Source organism: Falco peregrinus, chromosome 9 (genome assembly GCF_023634155.1).
Source record: "Falco peregrinus isolate bFalPer1 chromosome 9, bFalPer1.pri, whole genome shotgun sequence".
Taxonomy (NCBI): Eukaryota; Metazoa; Chordata; class Aves; order Falconiformes; family Falconidae; genus Falco; species Falco peregrinus.
In genome coordinates, this window is record NC_073729.1 from 23,327,987 (window position 1) to 23,347,282 (window position 19,296).

The 19,296-nt window shown below is 50.8% G+C and overlaps 1 protein-coding gene across 10 annotated transcripts; it reads right to left on the reverse strand.

Moving 5' to 3' along the window:
* Positions 1–245: 245 nt before the first annotated feature.
* Positions 246–11,867, reverse strand: LOC101919783 (sodium-dependent lysophosphatidylcholine symporter 1-like). Of its 10 annotated transcripts, none has more exons than XM_055814127.1 (15): positions 11,701–11,867; positions 9,079–9,198; positions 8,631–8,755; positions 7,538–7,670; positions 7,061–7,139; positions 6,492–6,649; positions 6,278–6,368; positions 5,721–5,875; positions 5,522–5,605; positions 5,250–5,333; positions 4,175–4,287; positions 3,579–3,722; positions 3,122–3,298; positions 2,851–2,898; positions 246–525 (listed from the first exon to the last, which is right to left on the reverse strand). In XM_055814127.1, the coding sequence occupies exons 1-14, from the start codon at positions 11,818–11,820 to the stop codon at positions 2,868–2,870; spliced, it is 1,614 nt and encodes a 537-aa protein (XP_055670102.1). In that variant the 5' UTR covers positions 11,821–11,867; the 3' UTR covers positions 246–525; positions 2,851–2,867. The 10 variants fall into 10 exon arrangements, with proteins under 10 accessions (XP_055670102.1, XP_055670101.1, XP_055670100.1 ...); XM_055814126.1 differs by lacking the exon at positions 246–525 and adding an exon at positions 946–1,257; XM_055814125.1 differs by lacking the exon at positions 246–525 and adding an exon at positions 946–1,576.
* Between the last annotated feature and the right edge of the window lie 7,429 nt (positions 11,868–19,296).

The window sequence follows — 19,296 nt, forward strand, 5'->3', positions numbered from 1 at the left end:
GGACTTTCTTCTGGGAACAGCTGGAACTATTGTCTTTTTTTGGTCCAAAAAAAAAAAAAACACTCCAGGCACAGGATTTTTGCCTCAAAGCGTCCTATTTCCTTACTTCAAGGAGATGAACTTGAGTGTCCACAAGGGAACAGAGAAGTTCCAAGGACAGCCAAGAGACTAATAAAAAGCCAGTATTCTCAGCAAGTGCATTAAAATGGGACACAAGAGGAGGAAACTCTTAAAATAACAGATAATGGGATGAAACAAGCTTTAATTGCTTCTGTGCCTTGCTTGCATCTTTTAAATACTGAAATACCAAGGGTGGTTTTTTTTTTCTTCTAGCTTGATGCCGTAGCATTATTTTTTATGTTAAAGCAGAAACACGCAGATGGTGCCTGTGGTCCCTGACTTCCCGTCAGCGTGGCAGATGTGTGAGGCCCAGAGTCAAGATGAAAAATAACAGGGAAGAAAAAGGGGCACGTTCTCATCCCTCCCGATTAATGCCATCTCGGAGAAGAGCTGGGCCTGCTCTCCCTGCAAGAGGCAGTAACAAACAAGGATCTGAAAGGGGAAAATACTGCTCTGTGTATGCCCACGCTAAAGCCCTTGCCATGCCAGTGCAGGCACGCTTGCACAAGTCAGGCACTGCAGCTCTCGCCCTGGGTGGGGTGTTTTCTTGGGGTTTTTCTACTCCTTGACATAACCTGCTCATCTTACCAGTAAGCAAGGTCGCTGCAACAGCCAGTACTTCAACAGGGGCAAGGGGCCCAACCAGGTCTGACCACCCCTCACTGCTCAGTGTCCAGCTGATCAAGACCCAGGAAAGGTTCAGGTCAGATTCTGGTCTCTAAACTCTGGAGAACGCACAAAGGCTTGAAAACAAGTGAATTCTGCCCAAACCACTCCCTGCCCTCTGGACCATCTGCTGGCAGAACTCACAAGAAATACCAAGAATGAAAAGCATGACCATTCAGATTTAATACTGTAAAAAATAAATGGGACATTATTTGCTACACAGAAGCACCACCCCAGGCAGCTGCGGGGCTGGCAGGCACCACGCACGCCATCAGCAGCTCCCTGCTCTGCATGGGGTCTGTCCTGCTCTGCAGTGGCCCGTGGCCTGTTCACAGCCCGTGCTGCAGGTTGGGAGCTCCAGATCAAGCCCACTCCTCTGTTCCAAGGAGCGTGTGTGCCTTTGAAGAGAAGGTTTGTCAAGTTGTCAAGCTCTGGATCAGGCTGCACAGGGAAGTGGTGGAGACTAGATCCCTGGAGGTATTAAAAAGACGTGTAGATGTGGCACTTAGGGACATGGTTTAGTGGTGGACTTGGCAGTGCCCTGGGTTAACAGTTGGACTCCATGATCTTAAAGGTCTTTCCCAACCTAAACGATTCTATGATTCTGTAATTCATGCTTCTGCAGGACTTTAAACGCTCGACAATCAGAGCATTTCCTCAGTGCTCAAAGGCATTTGCTTGTTTGTAAATCCAGAGGCAGCAAGGCTGAAAGGAACGTGGCAGAGGGCAGTGCATCCCAACACACCTGACCATGGGTTTAGTCAGGTGATCCCAAGGAACATCCTTCACACTCCAGAAAACAAAACAACAAAAAAAGAAAGGAAAAAAAAAAGGTGGGGACGAGGGACAGGGACGACAGGGGGGAGGGGGCACGATGGGAGGATGCTCTTTGTGCTGCTGTGAAATTGTTCTGAATCTGCGCTGTTGTGACGCTCCTGCAGGTACCCTGGCACAGCGCAAAAACACCATCTCCCTCACCCATGGCAAGGTTGCGCCACAAGACTTAAGGCTTCAAATTAATTCAGCACACAACTGGGGAGCAATTTGCTCAGATCCTGCCAGTGTGCACCAGAGTGGAGAACTGCAAGGTCAACCAACGGTCAGATACAGCTCTAGCCCTAAAAATAACCAGCCTCATTGCTCTGCTTCTGCACAAGGCTGAACACAGCTCAGTGCTACCAGCCACGAGATGGCTGATTTCTCTTCTTCCCCCCACTGCCCCCTCACTGTTGCCAGGAGAGATGTGGGGGTGCTGAGCAGCTCTTGCAAGATGCTCTAGCTATGGGCTACAATTTAAAAGCAACTCGTCTCTTGACATTCATTTGACACTTCTGATGTAACCTCCCAACCAAAAACCAGGACAAGCTGCCAGACACACCCCCCCCCAGCTGCCTGACCTGAGGCAGTGCAGCCCATTCCCACAGTCTCTTGCACCAGGAAGCTCCTGCTTTCCCAGTAGTGACTCAGCTAACAAGACCAAGGTAGATGGACAGAGCTGGCTTCTACTACCCTGCTACCAGGTGTCATTGTCACTGCACATGCTTTAAAACACTGCTGGCTTGAACTTCACCCTTGTTCAAAGAAACTTGAAACCTTTCCCTGTGAAAGGGCAGTCTAAGCACAAAGATGTGCACTATCTTTGCAGTATTTTCCCTAAAACCTGGTCCTCTCAAAAATAATCTCCGTGTTCTTTGTGCATGCTTTCCCACAAGGTTATGTGACACCTCTGCACCCCGGTGTGTGTGAGCACTGCTCTGGGGCTGGCAGGGTTCCTTCCTCTCTGGCACTGCAGTGTCTCCCAGAAGGACAGCACAGATCTCCCTTGCCCAGCTCTGTCGTGACCTGCCAAACCCTGGAGAAAGCAGCTCTGATGAGGTGGCAGGGCTGGAGCTGCAGCAGGACCCCCTCCCCATCCCGTGCCTGCCAGCCAGGAGAGGGAAGTGGGTCAGGATGCAAAACAGGCCTTTGGGACAGGGAACAGGAAACAACAGGAAGCGGTGACTTTCCCTGACAGCAGCACATCCTGACAGGGCAGCAAATCCGTGTCCTTCCCAAAGAACTCACCCACTTCAGCCCTGGGTTTATTCTCCGCTGCCACGCTGTACCTGATGTCTGTCAAAAGGAACACAAGCACTCATGAAATCTGGAGTGGTCTCCAAAATACCCCAAAGCCCTTTAAGAAATGCACCCCTTGAAACGATCATAGCCCAGGGACGGGGTGCTGGACTGGACACACAGAGCCCCTGCCCTGTACAACATTTCTGTGTTGGGCAAGGACCAAGGCAGACACCCAGATTAATGCTAGGTGACCTGGCTTCAGGGAGCTTATATTTACCCCATTTCCTCCATCTTTCTTCTCATCTGCTTCCTCCTCTCCTCATTGATGGGATGGAGGCAGAAGATGATTATGGCAATGAGCAGCAGGCTTATTGGGACTGGGGCCATGAGAAGCTGCAGGATGAGGACGACGGAGGGGTTGTACATGCACTTTTCAGCACGGTAACCTGCGAAACTAAAGAGGAGAACAGTTTTCCTTCCCCCAGCCCCAACGGGTCACTGCAGAAAGGCAAGCAGACACCTCCATCACTTTCCTCTAGAGCCTGGCATTGGAGGTCCAGTTTTGGGGAATTCCCACTCCTTTCTGCTCCTCTTACTCCCAGAAAATGTTGGAAAGACAAATTTGGATACCCCTGTGACTCATTCCAGCATCTCCTATCAAGGCTCTAGAAAACAGCAGTGGAAAGTGCTTGTGCAGGGATGACAAAATAGGGGAGGTAGTGTTTGGGCCTTACTGTAAACTCAGTATCGATATCCCCACAGCGAGGCCACCTGCAAACTTGTTGAAGAAGACATAAAACGAGTAGAAGAGAGCTTCCAGGTTGAGGTAGCTGGGGTTCCTCAGCATGAAGTCATCCACAGTATCTGGCAGCATGGACCTGGGGACAGACAGCCCCACAGATGTGTTGGTGATACCCACACCAGCTGAGCTCAGCTCTAGCTGCTTCCGGGCCTCTTGAAGCAGCAGAGACAGACAGAAACCCCTTGCAGAACCCCACTCTGGAGACCATTTTGTGTCTGTCCTCTGCCTTAGGCAGAGAGCATCTTACAGAGAGGGTGCAGCGGCTGCTTCAGAAGAAGGGAAGACAAACAGCACCTTGCACAATGATGGGTGTCCTGCTGCTGAGCCCGAATGCAGACTGAGCGATGCTGCTGGGGGACCGTGCATTACATCCATGCGCCTTCCCACTCCCACCTCCATGTGTCCCTCTGCAGCTCAAAAGCTGCTGTATTGAGCAAACAGGCAGCCTTGGCACCTCATGGGTGGTGCTTTCCCTATAACCTTCCCCTCCTCTCCACCTGACAAGTGGCTTGAGGTGCCGCTGCTCACCATGGTAAAAGGTAGAGCACAGCCATGCTGCAGCCTGCCATGATCACCAAGAAGATGAAGGCCAGGAAGTTGTGTGTCACCTGGGTGATGGCTACCAGGGCTGGGATGATCAGCTGCACAGTGAGAGGAAAAGGAAAAAACAAAAGCACACATGGGCCCTTTCTGCTGCTCACAGGCAGTTTGCACTCGTCTGCCCAACCAAAAGCCGTGCTCCCCACTTCCCCACACATTTCACAAACAGAACTGCTTCTGTCCCCTGTGCAGTGCAGCATGGAGAGGCCCTGGGCAGGCTGACACTGGCAAGAAAACCTTCCTCATGGATAAAGAAGGGATGGTTATGGGGGGCAATGGAGGCAAGTGGTTGAACTGGAAAGCTGAATCTGCTGTGGCTGCACCCCATGTCTGTGAGGAAGGCATCTGGAGATAGCTCCTCAATGGGATTTGAGGACCTAATTCCGCAAAAAAGTTAAATGGCATGTCCTTGCTGACCTGCAAAGCCAGGCAGCAGCCAGACGTGTGTCTGATGAGCAGGCTGTTTCCTGGCCAGTGCCAAGCGTGGCACACAGCCCTTCCTTCCCTCCCCATGCCTCTCATGGAACTGGCTGGCAGAACTTGGATCACTTGCATCAAGCATGCAAGATCCTGGAGCAGGACAGAGGCCACAGGATGATGCTTGCGTGTACACATGAGACTGGTGCATTGATACAACATCTGATCACACACTGCTCACCAAATCTGCAGCCACAGAGTCTCACAGTGTGAGCCCTTGCTTGGGTGATGCTGCAGGCAACGTATAATTTCCCCCTTGTCCCAGAGTTGGTCCCTCAGCCTCCCTGCACCTTAACGCAAAGCTCTGCAAAGCCCAGGCCCCTGACACCAGCAGCAGCCAGACACAAGGAACTGCAGAGCTGCCATCAGCTACTGACTTAACACCTGGTCACCTGCAGTGCAGAGGACAATGTGCTCAGGGCCACCCTTAGCCACCAGCCAGCTCTTCTCCACAGACACCATGAGCAGCTGGGGCAAGGCTGTCCCCCCGCAGGGCTTCTCAGTCCACAACCATGGGCCAACTCACCGCCAGACCCAGCGATGCTGCTGTTTTCTTTCCAAATCTCCCCAAAAACCACTGCCAAAAGGGAATAGAGAGGGAAGCTGTGACCTGAGGAGAGAACCAAAGGGGTCTCAGCAGTGCCCCCAGGACTGCCAGTCTCTGCCTGGGTGACAGCCTTGCTGATGGGCAGAAACAGCAGGACATGACTCCACAAGGCTGAGCTGCCCATGCTCAGGGGCTGAGGCGACCCAGGGATCAGCTTCTCCACCAGGAAGGTCTGCCTGGGGCTCACTTACCAACATGATAATCACTAAATGCTGGAACTTCCCAGCTAGCCCTGCAGCATGAGTACAGAAGAAGGCAAAGATCCCCTGTGTGATCTGGGAAGGCAACACAGAGACGTTCATGGCTGGGGGTCCCGAGTTCTCTGTCTGGAAAACTTGCCTGGACATCTTTATCCTCCAAGTTCTCTGCCTGCCATGGCAGGTCTTCTACCTGAAAGGCCAGGGATGCAAAGAGGAAGCCACACAGCAGCTGGGTGTAGGGCTTGTGTCCCACAATCATCTTCAGGCAGCTGACAAAGGACAGCTCAGCCTTCCCCAGGGGGTTGAGGGGCCCTGGGAGGAGAAACAGCAGGGCTGGCACTGGAGCTGCCAGAGAAAACGCACAGGATGGGAGGCACAAGGGGTGGGGAGCTACTGGGGTCTGATATCTTGGTGCAGAGACAACAGCCATGGTGTCAGCTACAGGCAGGATTTTGCCTTTTCATGCTGCATGCTCGGGCTGGCCTGTGTGGCTCTGCAGGCTGTGTTGGCGAGGCCTGCTCAGTGTGAAGCAGTGTGCTGCAGACCCTGTCCCAGGCCCACAGCTCCCAGCACAAACCGAGGAGGATCTCAGTATCCAAGCCTGTGTTGTGTTTCTGAGCCCCACACCCAGAGAGCCATCCCCATATAGAAGCCCAGCTCCCTCTGCCTTGCACCTTCCTCTACAACGCCATCCTCACCATCCGCTGCCACCACGCACCCTCCAAATTGCATCTAAATGGAACTTACCAGGCTGTTCCCTGACTCCAAAGATGAGAATCAGACAGGACAGGCAATAGATCGAGCCCAGGACCAGGGATGCAAATACATAGGCCCTACGCTGGAAAATGAGAGACAGTGCCCAGTGACAATGCGGGTACCCCCACAGAGCTGGCAGCACAGCCAGTGGTGCCCACCCCAGAGCTTGCAGGAGGAGCAGAGGGGCAGCCGGGGCAGCCCTTACTGTGTTCTCCAGCGAGTCTGTGAGGTGGTGGGTGCTGGTGTTGGGCAGGGTCTCGTTTGGCACGTAACAGTCATTCATCATGCGGGCATGGTAGCTGCCCACAATCTGCCCCTGGATTCCTGATCCAAGGAGTGTGCTGAACACCTCAAACCCCATTCCTGTCAGGACGATGAGGAGAGAAACCTCAGTCCCACTTCCTCACTGATGGGACATATCCCTCAGGGTAAAAGACCAGCTCTGGAAATGGGATGGAGGCACCAACATCCAGAGCTGTCCCAGAAGAGGAGACCTGTTGTTTCTCCCTGCTCTGATTTTTTCCTCTTGGCTCCAGCAGTAAATGCTCTAAAGTTTGGAACCAATAAATCTGGCTCTTGAGTCCCCTAGGGATGATATAGATCTAAGAAATGTTTCTGCAGATAAATTCTTTGCAGAAAATGACTGGTTTCATATCCCTGGTTTACCCCATCCACTCTGCAGCCTGTTCAAAGCCAGAACTTATTCACCTCTCCTTTGGGGAGGGTCTCCGAGGAATGCAGGCAGACCAGGGTTGGAGGGGCACAGACACTTACTGTAGGCAGTGGCTGAGTCACGGTCTCTCTGGGTTCCTCCCAGGAACATTGTCAGGGAAGAGTATGGCACATGATGGCACTAGGAAGAGCACAGTTCAAACGCTGCTGCTTCCCTGGTTTGCTGGTCATGACCTGCCTCGTCCCTACACACAGCAGGTAATGCTGCCTTTTGTGTCCCCCCTGCACTCGTGGCTTTTCACCCTCTTCTGTGATTAGCTCTGTTCCCACAAACCAGTGATGGAGAAGTTCACGTCATCACATACAGGCAGCCCAGCCAAATCCCCAGCATTAAAATACACCGCTCCACCTCACCACCCCAGCAGGGATGGCCTGCACCATCCTGCACCCCTCGCTACTCCCCATCTAGAGCTCTCCAAGGCTCTGCTCCAGCTCCCTTCCTGGGGAGGCTGGGACTCCCCAGCTGACCGTGCAGTGTAAGATGGCATGTAAGACAGCCCCAGGCATCATGTTCCTTACAGTCATGCAAGTCTGGAAGAAGCTGTACATGAACAGGTACCACAGGAATTTCAGGGAGGTGGGGGTGGCATCTGAGAGGGTGGACCACATCATGCAGTAGCAGAGCACCCCGAACGGCATGGAGCATGCGATCCTGGGGAGGAAGCAGAGCTGGTCAGATGTTAACCTCAGATAAGCTGGTAATACTTCTCATTGCACAAGCTGAACTATGTAGCGCAGCCTCTTCCCCAGCTTCCAAACCACAGCCCAGCTACTGCATAATCAGGATCTGCAAGAGGAAGCAGCTTTGCACAGTGAGTGGCCATCAAGTCAGGTTGGGAGGGCTAGACACAAACACAGAGAAAAAGTAATGTCAAAGTTGTCCAGCATTTCTTACTCTCTTGCTTAACTACTTGAAGGCCTTGTCCTGCAGCAGAACCTTGGGGGCAGCACCCTCTATGTGCAAGTTCTGCCTGTGGTTAGAGCCTAGAGGAGATCCTGCCAAGAGGATGGGGCCAGGCTCTTTTCAGTCGTGCTGACAGGACAAGGGGCAATGGGCACAAACAGCAGCACAGCAACTTCCATCTGAAGATGAGGAAAAACTTTCTACTGTGAGAGCGACACAGCACTGGAACAGGCTGCCTAGAGAGGTTGCGGAGCCTCCTTTCCTGGAGACATTCAAAACCTGCCTGGACACTATTCAAGGACAACCTGCTTTAGCAGGGGGTTGGACTAGATGATCTCCAGAGGTCCCTTCCAACCCTGACCATTCTGTGGTTTCATGATCTGCTAGCACAGCTGACTACCAAACTCTGCACATGCCACCACACAGGACTCACAGGGCACTGAACCCCATGACCTCGAAAACTTGAGGTCCCAGAGAAACAGCACGCATACAAGTTTGCTATACATTCCTCCTCTTTCACCACAATGACATATGGACCCCACTATAAGTTATGTTATCTTCAGCGTCCTTGTGACGTTAAGGTTTCATAACTCTCTAAGCCACAACCACATTAAACTCCTGGTGAGGTGTTCCCAGCTGCCTCCTTATGCTAGCAGTCAAGGAATTTGAGCCCAAAAGCCCTCCTGAGGCTCCAGCCCGGACACTCACCATGGGATCAGCTTGCCATATTTTCTCCTTGGGCTCTTGCTGACTAAGAAGCCAATAGCAGGGTCAGTAACTGCATCCCAAGCTCTTCCAAGGAAAATGATCAAAGAGGCATGGAATGGCTCCAGCTGGGGGGGAAATGGAAACCACAGCTCGAAAGGGAAAGAAGCCCTGATGAAAAGCTGCGAGCAGTCAGCACGATGCAGGTCATGCTAGCCAATGTTTCATCTGCATCCCCTGGAGACCACTCCAAGCATTGAAAGTGGCCCAGAAACATCTCCTACACACCCACCAACAATATTTACATCATGCAATTTTCATCCAGTTTGAATGTAATTCTGATGAGCATTTCCAAGGGCTTTGGCCACCCACCAAACCCTATGCTTGCCCCAGTCTGCTGAGATTATGCTAAGCCCCTTTGCAGATAACCCCACCTCACGTGGCCACTCACCTGCACAACATCCAACAGGAAGATCTGGAGGAAAAACCCAAGGGCATTGCCTGTCATCTGGTAGGGAATGCCCCCAACAGCATAGCAAATCTTTCTGCAGAGCGTCAGTCCTGGATTCTCCTGCAGCCGAGACACCAGGGAACAAGCCCACCTGAGAAATGATACGTACCTCTGGCTGGCAGCTAACCTTTAGCACTGCTCGTCTCATCCGCTGGGTTCTCCAAAGCCCATCTAAACCCTCAGTCATGTCATAAGACCTCACACAACCCACCCACCATGCATATACCTGTCCTTTGCCTGGACATCACTCCACCTGATATTCACAAGCAAGGTGGTCACGGCATTTGGGGTGTTGTGGAGTCCTTCCCCAGCTGCTGGAAATCTTGGTGGGTCAGGGCACAGAGCTTCCTACGCGCAATCTGCCTGCAGGCAGCAGCCCGACTCCTGAGGTCCTGCTCAGCGGCGTTTCCTATTCTTCATAAACCTTCGAGGTCTCTTGCACAGCGCTTCGAGCCACTTTCCTCGCCACACCCCACCGGCCCACATCTGTTCCTCCACCAGCCAAGGCCCCAAGGCAAAAGCTGCTCGGTGGACATCTGCCTCATCTGCTTGTCTTAGGCTTGTCTTGTCACCAGGGCCACATCCTGGCATTTCACCTTGATTCTCCTCACAGGCACGTTTGTGTAAGATTACAGGCTGCTAACAAACGTGATATGTATCTAATGCCAGACACCGTGCTATCTGCTGAGCGGGTCTAACGTCCTTTCCTATTCTATTGACCTACAATCCAGTGGTTCAAGTTCTTTAATATTAAAAAGTACACATTGCATTAGTGATTAGTGACCTGTAACAGAGGGAGTCTGAGAAGAGAGACTGCAAAGGCTGGAGCCCAGGGGATTTCTACAGATCAACAGGGAAAACACAAGGAACGTTTCAGCGCACAGGAAAAGGACTGATGGCAAAGCCACTATTTTATTTGGATGTGGTTAGCTTTAGTAAATACCGTACCAAGCCTCAAGTACCTGGCAAGTTCCCAGGGGCAACCTACAGCACTGATCTCTTCCCAGCCCTGAACTGAGCTTTCTGTTTAGCGTGATACACCTCTGCACCACACAAGACCAGGGGTATCCTGCAGCATACAGCGTGAGACCACGTAGAAAGCAGACAGCCGATCGGGGGGCGGCTTTCCACTTGGCTGAAGCAGCACATAGCCTTGGCCGCAGCTCAGCTCTCCTAGGAGTAGACCATTGCTAGAGGCTGTTCGGTTGGGATCAGAGGAGCAGTGGTGGGGTTGCAGCACAGATGCCTGGAGACCAGGGCTGACCTCCCACTTCAGCACAGCCTGCCTTGGATGATGCTCAGGGCTTGTCAGCATCTCGGGTTCCTGGTGTACACCACGTTTCAGCTTTCCTGATCACTGCGCAGCTCCAGCACAGCTCAGAGTGCAGCAGGTGGGTTGCTGTCCTGCACCCAAAAAATACACAGCCCTTTCTGGAGAGATACAGAAGGCTCCACTGCTCGCACAGCACAGATGGCCATCCCAGGCAACAGGCCTGGTCCAGACATGGCTGTAAAAGGCTGCAAGCTCCTCCAGCAAGAGCTCTGCAGAAGAGCTGAGAATGAGGAGGGATGAACACTTGGCATGAGGCAGCTGTGCAAGAGACTGGGCTGAGAGACAGACTGCAGGGTCACCCAGACAGTTGGGTAACAGGGAAATCAAGTCAGGGAACGCCTCAAATTCCCACTTGCCCTCATCGCTCATGGGGTGAGGGGGCAACCTGCTGGTTCCCCTGCCTGTTTGGGCTGGACATAGCTTGCTGTGCCGCTGGCACCAGTCGAGCTGACAGCCACCCTCAAGGGGTCACAGACCTTCATTTTAATGGTAAAAGGGAGCAGCTTCCAAAAACACAGGCACAATCCCAGAAAGCAGCATTCCAGAAGGCACCAAGCGCATTTCCCTCATGTAGTGATTAGCAATAACTCCTCCACAGCCCGTGCCATGGAAAAAGCACCGACACCGCTGTGCCCATCAGGCTGGAGGGCCCGGTTTCTTCCCACACACCCAGGGGAGCAGAGTGCCTGCCTTCCCCACGCCAGGTAAGCTCAGCAGCCTGCTTGTGCCTCACAGCTTCTGGTCCGAGTTTACTTTCTGCCTTTTATACCTCACAGCAAGAGTCAGGTCCCTTTTATTTCAAATTGCAGAGCAACCTTGTCCCACAGGGATAGCTGAAGCATTAGGCTTGCACCACCACTAAGGAGCACTTACTCATACAACATCTTGTTTGCACAGCAGCTCTGTTTCTAAAATAACAAAGGCATTTCTCCCAGCTGTAAGGTTTTGCGGCAGCTTTTGTTCCATTTACGCTCTCAGCAGGTAGGACAGCACTCTGCACGTCTCTGCCCATTTCACTTGAAAGTCAGCAATAACAACAAAACGCAGAACCTTACTTTAACAATGTGTTCTTGAGCTCGAGTCATAAACACTTCGAAACACCCCCACAGCCTGTGGCTGCTTGATCCGGGTAGGCTCTGCGTGGGTGTGCACACTCGTGAGGGTTAGTGTGCACGTGTGAGATGCATTTCTGCATGTGAGAAAGAAGCACCTTGGACCACTGATCTCACCTCTCTGCCGACCACTGTCCCCTGTGGAAGAGCTCCCTCCTGGCTTAACGTGTGCAGCTCAGCATCTTCATGACCACCTGGAAGCATGACTGCAGACATGGCTGTGTCCTTCAGCAGCATGTGGCAGGGAAGTAGAAGCTTCCTCGCCCAGGATTGAGGAAGAAGATGCCTCAAACGTCAGAGTGCAGCGCAGACGCAGATCAGAGCTGGATGGAGATTTGACAAGTGAAGATACAACATCTGTGGGGCCCCGGGGGAGCTGATGGAGGGGAAATGACAGGCCCCAAGGGAGGAGCGTGGGCAGACCCTGCCCATGGAGGCAGGAAGGCTGGTGGGGCTCACAGTGCAGCATGTCCTCAGGGCAGTGGCTGCCCGGCTCTCTGCAGTGGAGAAAACTGGTGCCTTTCAAAAGGTCACACTGGGTCCAGCAGTTCCCTCCCACCCCAGGGCTACTGCCACATGGACATCGTAAGGGTGTGGAGAAGTCTTTTGCCTGAGCTCCAGACCACTGCAGGAAGATGCTCGAGCCACCCCAGGACTCCTGCCTCAGCACCAGCAACCACCAGCTGCACAGAACCAACATGCGAAACCCAGGACGGGCAACCAAAGCAGCTGGAGCAGCCAGGGAGAGGGCAGCAGGAACAGGCAAGTTCATGCGCCAGGTTGCTCCCTGACAAAGCCACTCTCTTCCAAGGCAGTGCAGGAAGACCAGGAGACCAGCTCTGGCTCCTTGTGTGGGGCTGTGGAAACCCCCTGCCTCTTTGCTTTGCCCTATCCTTAATGGGTGCAAGGTGTTGGCACTGCGCTAGCCCAGGACAATGTCAGTGGAAGCAGGAGGTGTGGGATACATTTTCCTTTCTCTGTTAAATGAGATCTGCAATTATCAACCTCTTTCAGCCTGTAAGCTCCTGAGAGATCTCCCATGGCAATGCAGACCCCACACAGTATGTTTTAACCTGATGACAAGAACCATGCTTTCCTTAGTCCCCTTTCACAGACCCTTCATAGCCCATAGAGCCCAGCAGTCTCAGCATCACAAACCAAAAATTACTCCTACATTAAGAGTGGTAGGAGCCCAGTTACTCAGCGCTGGCTGTGTGGGAGCAGCCAAGTTCCCAAGGCAGCAGTGATCACAGCATGCAGCCAGTCACCGTTACGAGTACTTGGCAAAGCAAAGGCAGAGGGAGAATTGGCTTCAGAGGACAGAAGGCACACAGCAAAAAGGCTGGCATGAAAGGGATCGCACTGCCGCTCTGCCCGCTAATCATCTGTTTGGCACATCTAGTCTCATCAGGCAGCTCTTTAAGAAACAGGCTTCTCCAACTAGATCAAATTCAGTCTCAAGACTGAACTTACATCAGCAGCCAGGGCAGAAGAACACAGGGAAAACCTTCTCCCTGCGCTCTTCCCAGGAACCAAGAGCCCCTGGGAGCGTTAAATCGATGTTAGTGTCTTTGTACCACCATCCATGGCCAAGGGGAACACAAGCACCCATCCTGCAAGGTTCATCACAACACTGTTAGAAAGATGTGTCATCTTCAGCTCAGCTTTGCCTTGTCCAGTGGGGGTTAACCAAAAACCCAAAAAATTTCGCAGGCTTAGTCAGAACTTGGTTAATAAGCCACAGTACAACTGAGTCAGCGGCATCTCTCTTCACTGCTGTTTTACTGACATCCCAGATAACAAATATCACTCACACTGGACCACAGCCAGTGCAGTGGGAGCCAAATCCCTGTCTCCCACCAGCATATCTAAGCATACATCTCTATAAGAAAGCAAAATACATCTCTCCCCACCCAGGAGGAAAGGGGAAACTCAAAAGGAAATATAAAAACCTGATTTTAATTTTTTTCTCTAGGCCATTTTGTACCCACTCACCACACACAATTACATTTGGACAGACACAAGGTACCTTTGGAAATTGTACTCAGCACGTAATCCTCTGGCTCTTTGGCACTCATTTACTCTCCAGGTGCAAATAGCTGCATTTTCTGCTCACAGACTAGAAAGCCAACAGATGACCAACAGTTACCTCCCAGAGTAGCTGTGTAGCTCTTGCTCCCTAGCTAGTTCAGCGCACAATTATCTTCAGCACAGGAAAGCTTTATTTCTGCTCTGCTCAGATCCTCCCAAAGCCTTTTGTCATGTTGCTCAGTGCCTTACAGAAGACAGCATCACCCGTTGGGTCTAGACAGCTTGCCTCTGCACAAGAGGGGGGTTCAGCTTTGTGCTAGAAAGGCAGATTTCAGTGAAAAGCACCAGTATCATTGTTAATCACTGCTACACACTGGGCTACTCACTACAAGCAATGAGCTTTCTAATAATGCTGTGTGTCAAGGTCTGAAATCTTAACCAAACCAGCTTACCCATACACTGTGCACACCAAGGGTCTGGAGCAAAAGGCAGATGAATCTTCCATCGCTACGCTGATCCTTTGCTATCAGTTCCTTAGAAATAGGTTTTGAAAAAGGGAAAGCACTCAGCAACACTACAGCTACACCCATTTTTCTGTTGCACAAATACTCAGCAAAAGGCACAGAGAAGTCAAAGCTCTGCAGTTTCAGAAACAAGGTCATGTTGGAATTTACTCACTGCAAAGGAAAGGTCCCCTCCCCAGAACCCCCTTCTCCACTGCAGAAGCATGAGATCTTATCTCTCAAGGCAGCCCAGGGCCCAGGAATGCATGATACAAACAACTCCAATCCAAGCCACGCTAGCTGAACAGCTTTTCTCAGGGTCCTATGACCTAGAGACAGGCTGCTCAAGTAAGGGAGGCCCATTGGAAAAAAAGAAAAAAAGTCTAAAGCCAGCAAATGGGATTTTTTTGGCACAGAAACAAGTGGCAGTATTTGGAGACATTCCACTAGTGAGTCCTCCAAAGGTTCACCCCTCCTTGACTGCTCTAAGCATGGCCAGTGGCTCTTGTGTTCCCTTCAGCACAGCTGCCTTCTCTGCAGCCACCAAGATGGATGAGACAGAAGAAGAAGAGCTGTTGCTACCATAGGCCCATAAGCCAATAAAGAGTTAATTTAATGAAGAGTCATGAATCGTACCTGAGTAAATAAGCACATCTGGAATCTATTCAGGAACTCCCAGCACTGGGACAGACAGGCTCAGTGCAGACAAGACAGAGCAGCAAATAAGATAAGCATTTAGGAATGTAGTAAATAAGTCAGAAAATGATAAATTAGTGAATCAAGAGGTGCTTAACACAGGAGCTGTTCAACTGCCAAAGATGTGGCCCTGTTGCATAATTAGTATTATACTACTCTCTGTAGAAGTCTGTAGTTGGGAAAGAACGGGACTTGTTTGGAAAAGCTTCTGCTAACAGGTAATTAAGAAAGGATTTCTTCCCATTTCCGTTGAACTCTGCGGGATCCCTGTGACAGCCAGCCTGATCACCTGGCCTGCAGCTGCAATCAGCAGCTCCCTTGGTTTAGACAGCATGTGTTGCCTCCTTGCTCCATCAGCGTTGCCGTAGGAGCCTACTTAGCACTTCGGCAGCAGCCAACATACGTAAGTCCCCAAGCCGTCTGCAGTGACACACGCTCCGCCAGCTCCCAGAGCCACTCTCGCCATCATGCCTGCTGAGTATGTTTATGCCACATGGTACAGCATTATTTATCAGAGCAAGAAGGAGACTTGCAGCTGAACTCTCAGCAGACATCAACTACCTTTGGGGCTTTTTTTCTTCCTATAGTGAAACTGCCTAAACCTTGAAAGCTGGCAGGGTGATCACACCTCGTTAACAAGGACTGTAGGTGAGGGTACCCAGCTTGCACAGTTCAGCAAGCCAGTGCGATGGCCAATTCCCTTGGCACCAGGCAGAGCCCTGACACGTATGTTCATTGCTGCTGTGCCTGAAGGACAAGTACAGAACCATGCAGCTCAGAGAAGTCTGGTCTGAGTCTTGAAGCACAATAGGAACTGAAAGGCTTGTCTTTCATGGAGGACACAGCTGGGTTGCCAGGAAAGCACACCTGGGCAGCAGGCACGGCTGAGAGCTGTGGGACACCAGCTCCACCTGGAGTGACTGTCAGACACCCTTCCTTGGCTGATGCCAGGTGTTTACCATACAAGCACCAATGGAAACCCACAACCTGGTAAGAAAAACAACTTCGTTGCTTAATTGCTGTCATTTAAAATTGCCAGTCTCTATCTCTAAACAGTCTGGTTCAGCAACAGAAACAAGACCATTCAGAAGCAGTAGGGGGGTAGCTTTCTTTCACAACCTAGCAATTCTTCACACAGGCTTACCTAGAACAGCAAACTCCTCAACAGACACCAGCTCCTGCCCAAGGATTCAAACAGATAATCACAGCTCGTGGTGGTGAGCTTTGAAAAAACCCACAAGCATCCTGCTTTATGTGACTGTAACACCAATCCCCCAAGCCAGTTTTCCGCTGTAACTACAGAGTCAGGAGAAACGTCAGCTCAGGGTCCTTTTTCTTGAAAACAAAGGATCCATAAGGATCTGTAAAGCAGCACTGCTTTCAAAAGAAAACTCTCCTGACTGAACTTCCAAAGAACTTCCCAGGAGCAGACTGACATCCTTTTAATCACCCCTCTAAATAAAGACACGAGGGAGTTGAAGACCCACCCAAGAAGCAGCCATGGCATGAAGGTCACTTTCTCCTTCTGGAAAGATTTGGTGTTATTCAGCAACAAGGAGCAAAGACTAAATTAAATATAACCGATTATAACCAAAGGCAGAAAAAAAAATTAGGCTAAAGTTACACTTATCCTCTTGTAGCTGCAGGTGTCCCCAGAGATTTCTTGCTCCCTATCTCTTGTCACTGCTTCCATTTATCCGCTAGCTGAGGTACCCAAGTTTTGTGGCAGAACAAGCCAACCAACTAGCTGCTTTGTGCTGTTAACATTGTTCTATCCAAACAGGCAGCTGAAGGTGCAGCTATGCCTAGAAATGGATGTTCATACAAAGGGATCACTGAAAAACTACTTGACCAAAGGCACTAGAACAGCAGAACCTCCCGAGGTAAAAGCAGACCACTGACCGTGCAAGAAACATGGACCAGGAAACATCCCATGGCAAAAACAGCATTACAGAGGGGAGGTAAAGTTCCCAGGAAATGGTTAAAAATGTTATCATAAAACTCAGGAACTAAACCTTAGCAACAGGATGCATGAAAAGGAAGAGGAGGAAACAATGAATGATGTACAAAGGAAAAAAATCCAAGGAAGTCCTACGATTACCTGTCAGAGGAAGAGAAAATCGTTCAAATACAGCGCTCTGAGAAAAACACTCAGACACAGTGAAAGACATCAGCCCCAGATGGGACAGCACAGTCATAAAACTTATCACACAGAGATTTAAAAGAAGCGAGTTCTCACTTGAAATGTGGAACACTGCCTTAACACCAGCGTGCGAAAGACCAGGAAGACAGGCGAGACTCCCTTGTGGAGGGAATGATCAGAGAAAAAAGGACATTTTAAAAGTGAAACATTTCTCTGGGCAAAGAAGGAGAAAAAGACAGTATTTTGTGAGCATAAATGTCAGTTTTAGAAAAGCCCAATCTCAGCCTATGACTGTTAGAACAAAGAAATGGGATGACAAAGGAGATTTTAGCAGAGAGACATATCAAACTCGCTAACAACCATCACAAACTATAGGAGTGTCAGAAATGAGCATTTACCTCCCTGCAGGGGCACGTCAAACACCAAAGAGCTGCACAAGTGACAGGGAAGGTGATTTTCTTTGCAAAATCAAGGTGTCTCTTTCCACCATCTGCCTTTTTCCTGTTCTGGTATATAAGCCTTTCCCCATTAATTAGCCTGGCTGTCATTCTTGCTTTATAGCTTATTTTATAGTGAAAAATTCCACCAGCTCACAGAAGGAGGTGGTTTAATACAGGAGATTGCATGTATGTTGCTTCCAGTTTGTTCCACAGGCTCTTTTGTCAGCTTCGGAAGAAGATGCGCCTATCTTGGCTCCAGATACCTCTCCAGCGCTCCGCTGCAGGCGTGCTTCAGATAGCCTGGCAACAGAGCAGCACTGATCCTGCTCACCAGGACATAAGGACTGCTCATTACTTACAAAAACAAAAACTAAGAAGAGAATGAGAGGAAGAAGGAGCTGGCAGCCGCATCCCAGAGAGGCTCAGACGCAGGGGAGAACAAGGTGCAGCTCCCTTCAGACAGGGGGGAGCTGGCAGTTTCTCAGCAGGAGCCCTGAAGGCGGAGCGGCTTCTCTGCAGCAGTGCCACCCTCCGGCTCAGGGGAAAACGCGCTTTTCCTGGCAGAGAAGCACCTCCAAGGCCGGAACTCCCCTGAATTTATCACCTTGCCATCTCACTGGCAAGGAAAGAGCTGGGAGGAGTCCTGGATGTGAAGGCTCCCATCAATGATCAGAATCTGCGCCACAAAATCCTCCAGGGAGATGCGTTGCTGTCTAGCTGCCAACCCTCATTTAATTTGGGGACACCAGTGGGGCCAGCTCATCCAGCCAAAGACCACAGATGCTGCTGGTCACCACCTCAGTCCACTGGCTGACCAAGGCAGAAGCAGGAGACAAAATTTGTACTCTGTTAAAACTTTTTTCTGGGTCTAGGGGTGCATCCTGTCCAGCACTCTGGAAGATGTTGTCCCAGGTCCCCAGAATGGCACGTGTGGAGACGAGGATACAAGAACTCCTCCAACAAACAATTAAAATGAGCGACATCCCACAAGGCAGTTCCGGCTATATTTAGATCAGAGGGAAATTCCCTTCCTGAATTCTCTCTGTACTGGTTCACGAAGTGGCCATAATATACAACATCAAGTGATGCAGGCAGGAAAACCCCAAGTTCACCTGTCAGGAAAAAAAAACAACAAAAAACTTTGAAAATGCTGCTGAGATTTTGAATCTCCTTGAGCTGAAGACAGCTCAGCACAAAGCCTGCTTGCAGAGCAACCCAAAGCAGTGAGAGCAGACATCAGCATGCACATCACCCAAATTACGAGAAAAAATGGTAGCCATTATTAGAAAGGGTCAAACGCCATTTTCCTATTTTGAGGGCTTTTAATGGCAATTTTCACAATAATTTACAAATCTGTTATGCACATTGTATATCCATTTAGAAATGAAAAATCTAAGTTAATTCAGCTCTCAACTGAGAAACTGTTGTAAAAACGCCCTTGCTAAGGTCTGGTATCTATGCTGGCAGTTGCGTATTAACACAGGCAGCCAAGCAAGTTTCTCATGCCAAACCTGTCCGACCTGCTGGCCCTCCCCAAGCCTGCATATCCCTAGAGCTCCTTCTCCTCACACCAAGGCCAGGACCTGGAAGCTTCAGAGTGCTGAGGGGGGTGGACTTAGAGCACAGCAGCCGCAGGGGTCCAGAGTGACTAAGGCAGGGAGCGGACAGCGCTCCAGCCCTTCGGAGGGCAGCAATCCAGCCTCTCTCAAGGAAATACCACCGGGCACAGCGCAGCTCCAGGTTAGCTGACATCTGGAGGCCCACAGTTCAGCGCAGCTCTTTGGAGTTGTGCTCCAAAGCCCAGAGCTAGAAGAGCAAGCACACTGCCGGTCACTGCAAAGTGCCGTAGCACCACACTAAATGGCAACTCAGACATGTGACACTACACCAGCGCTACCAG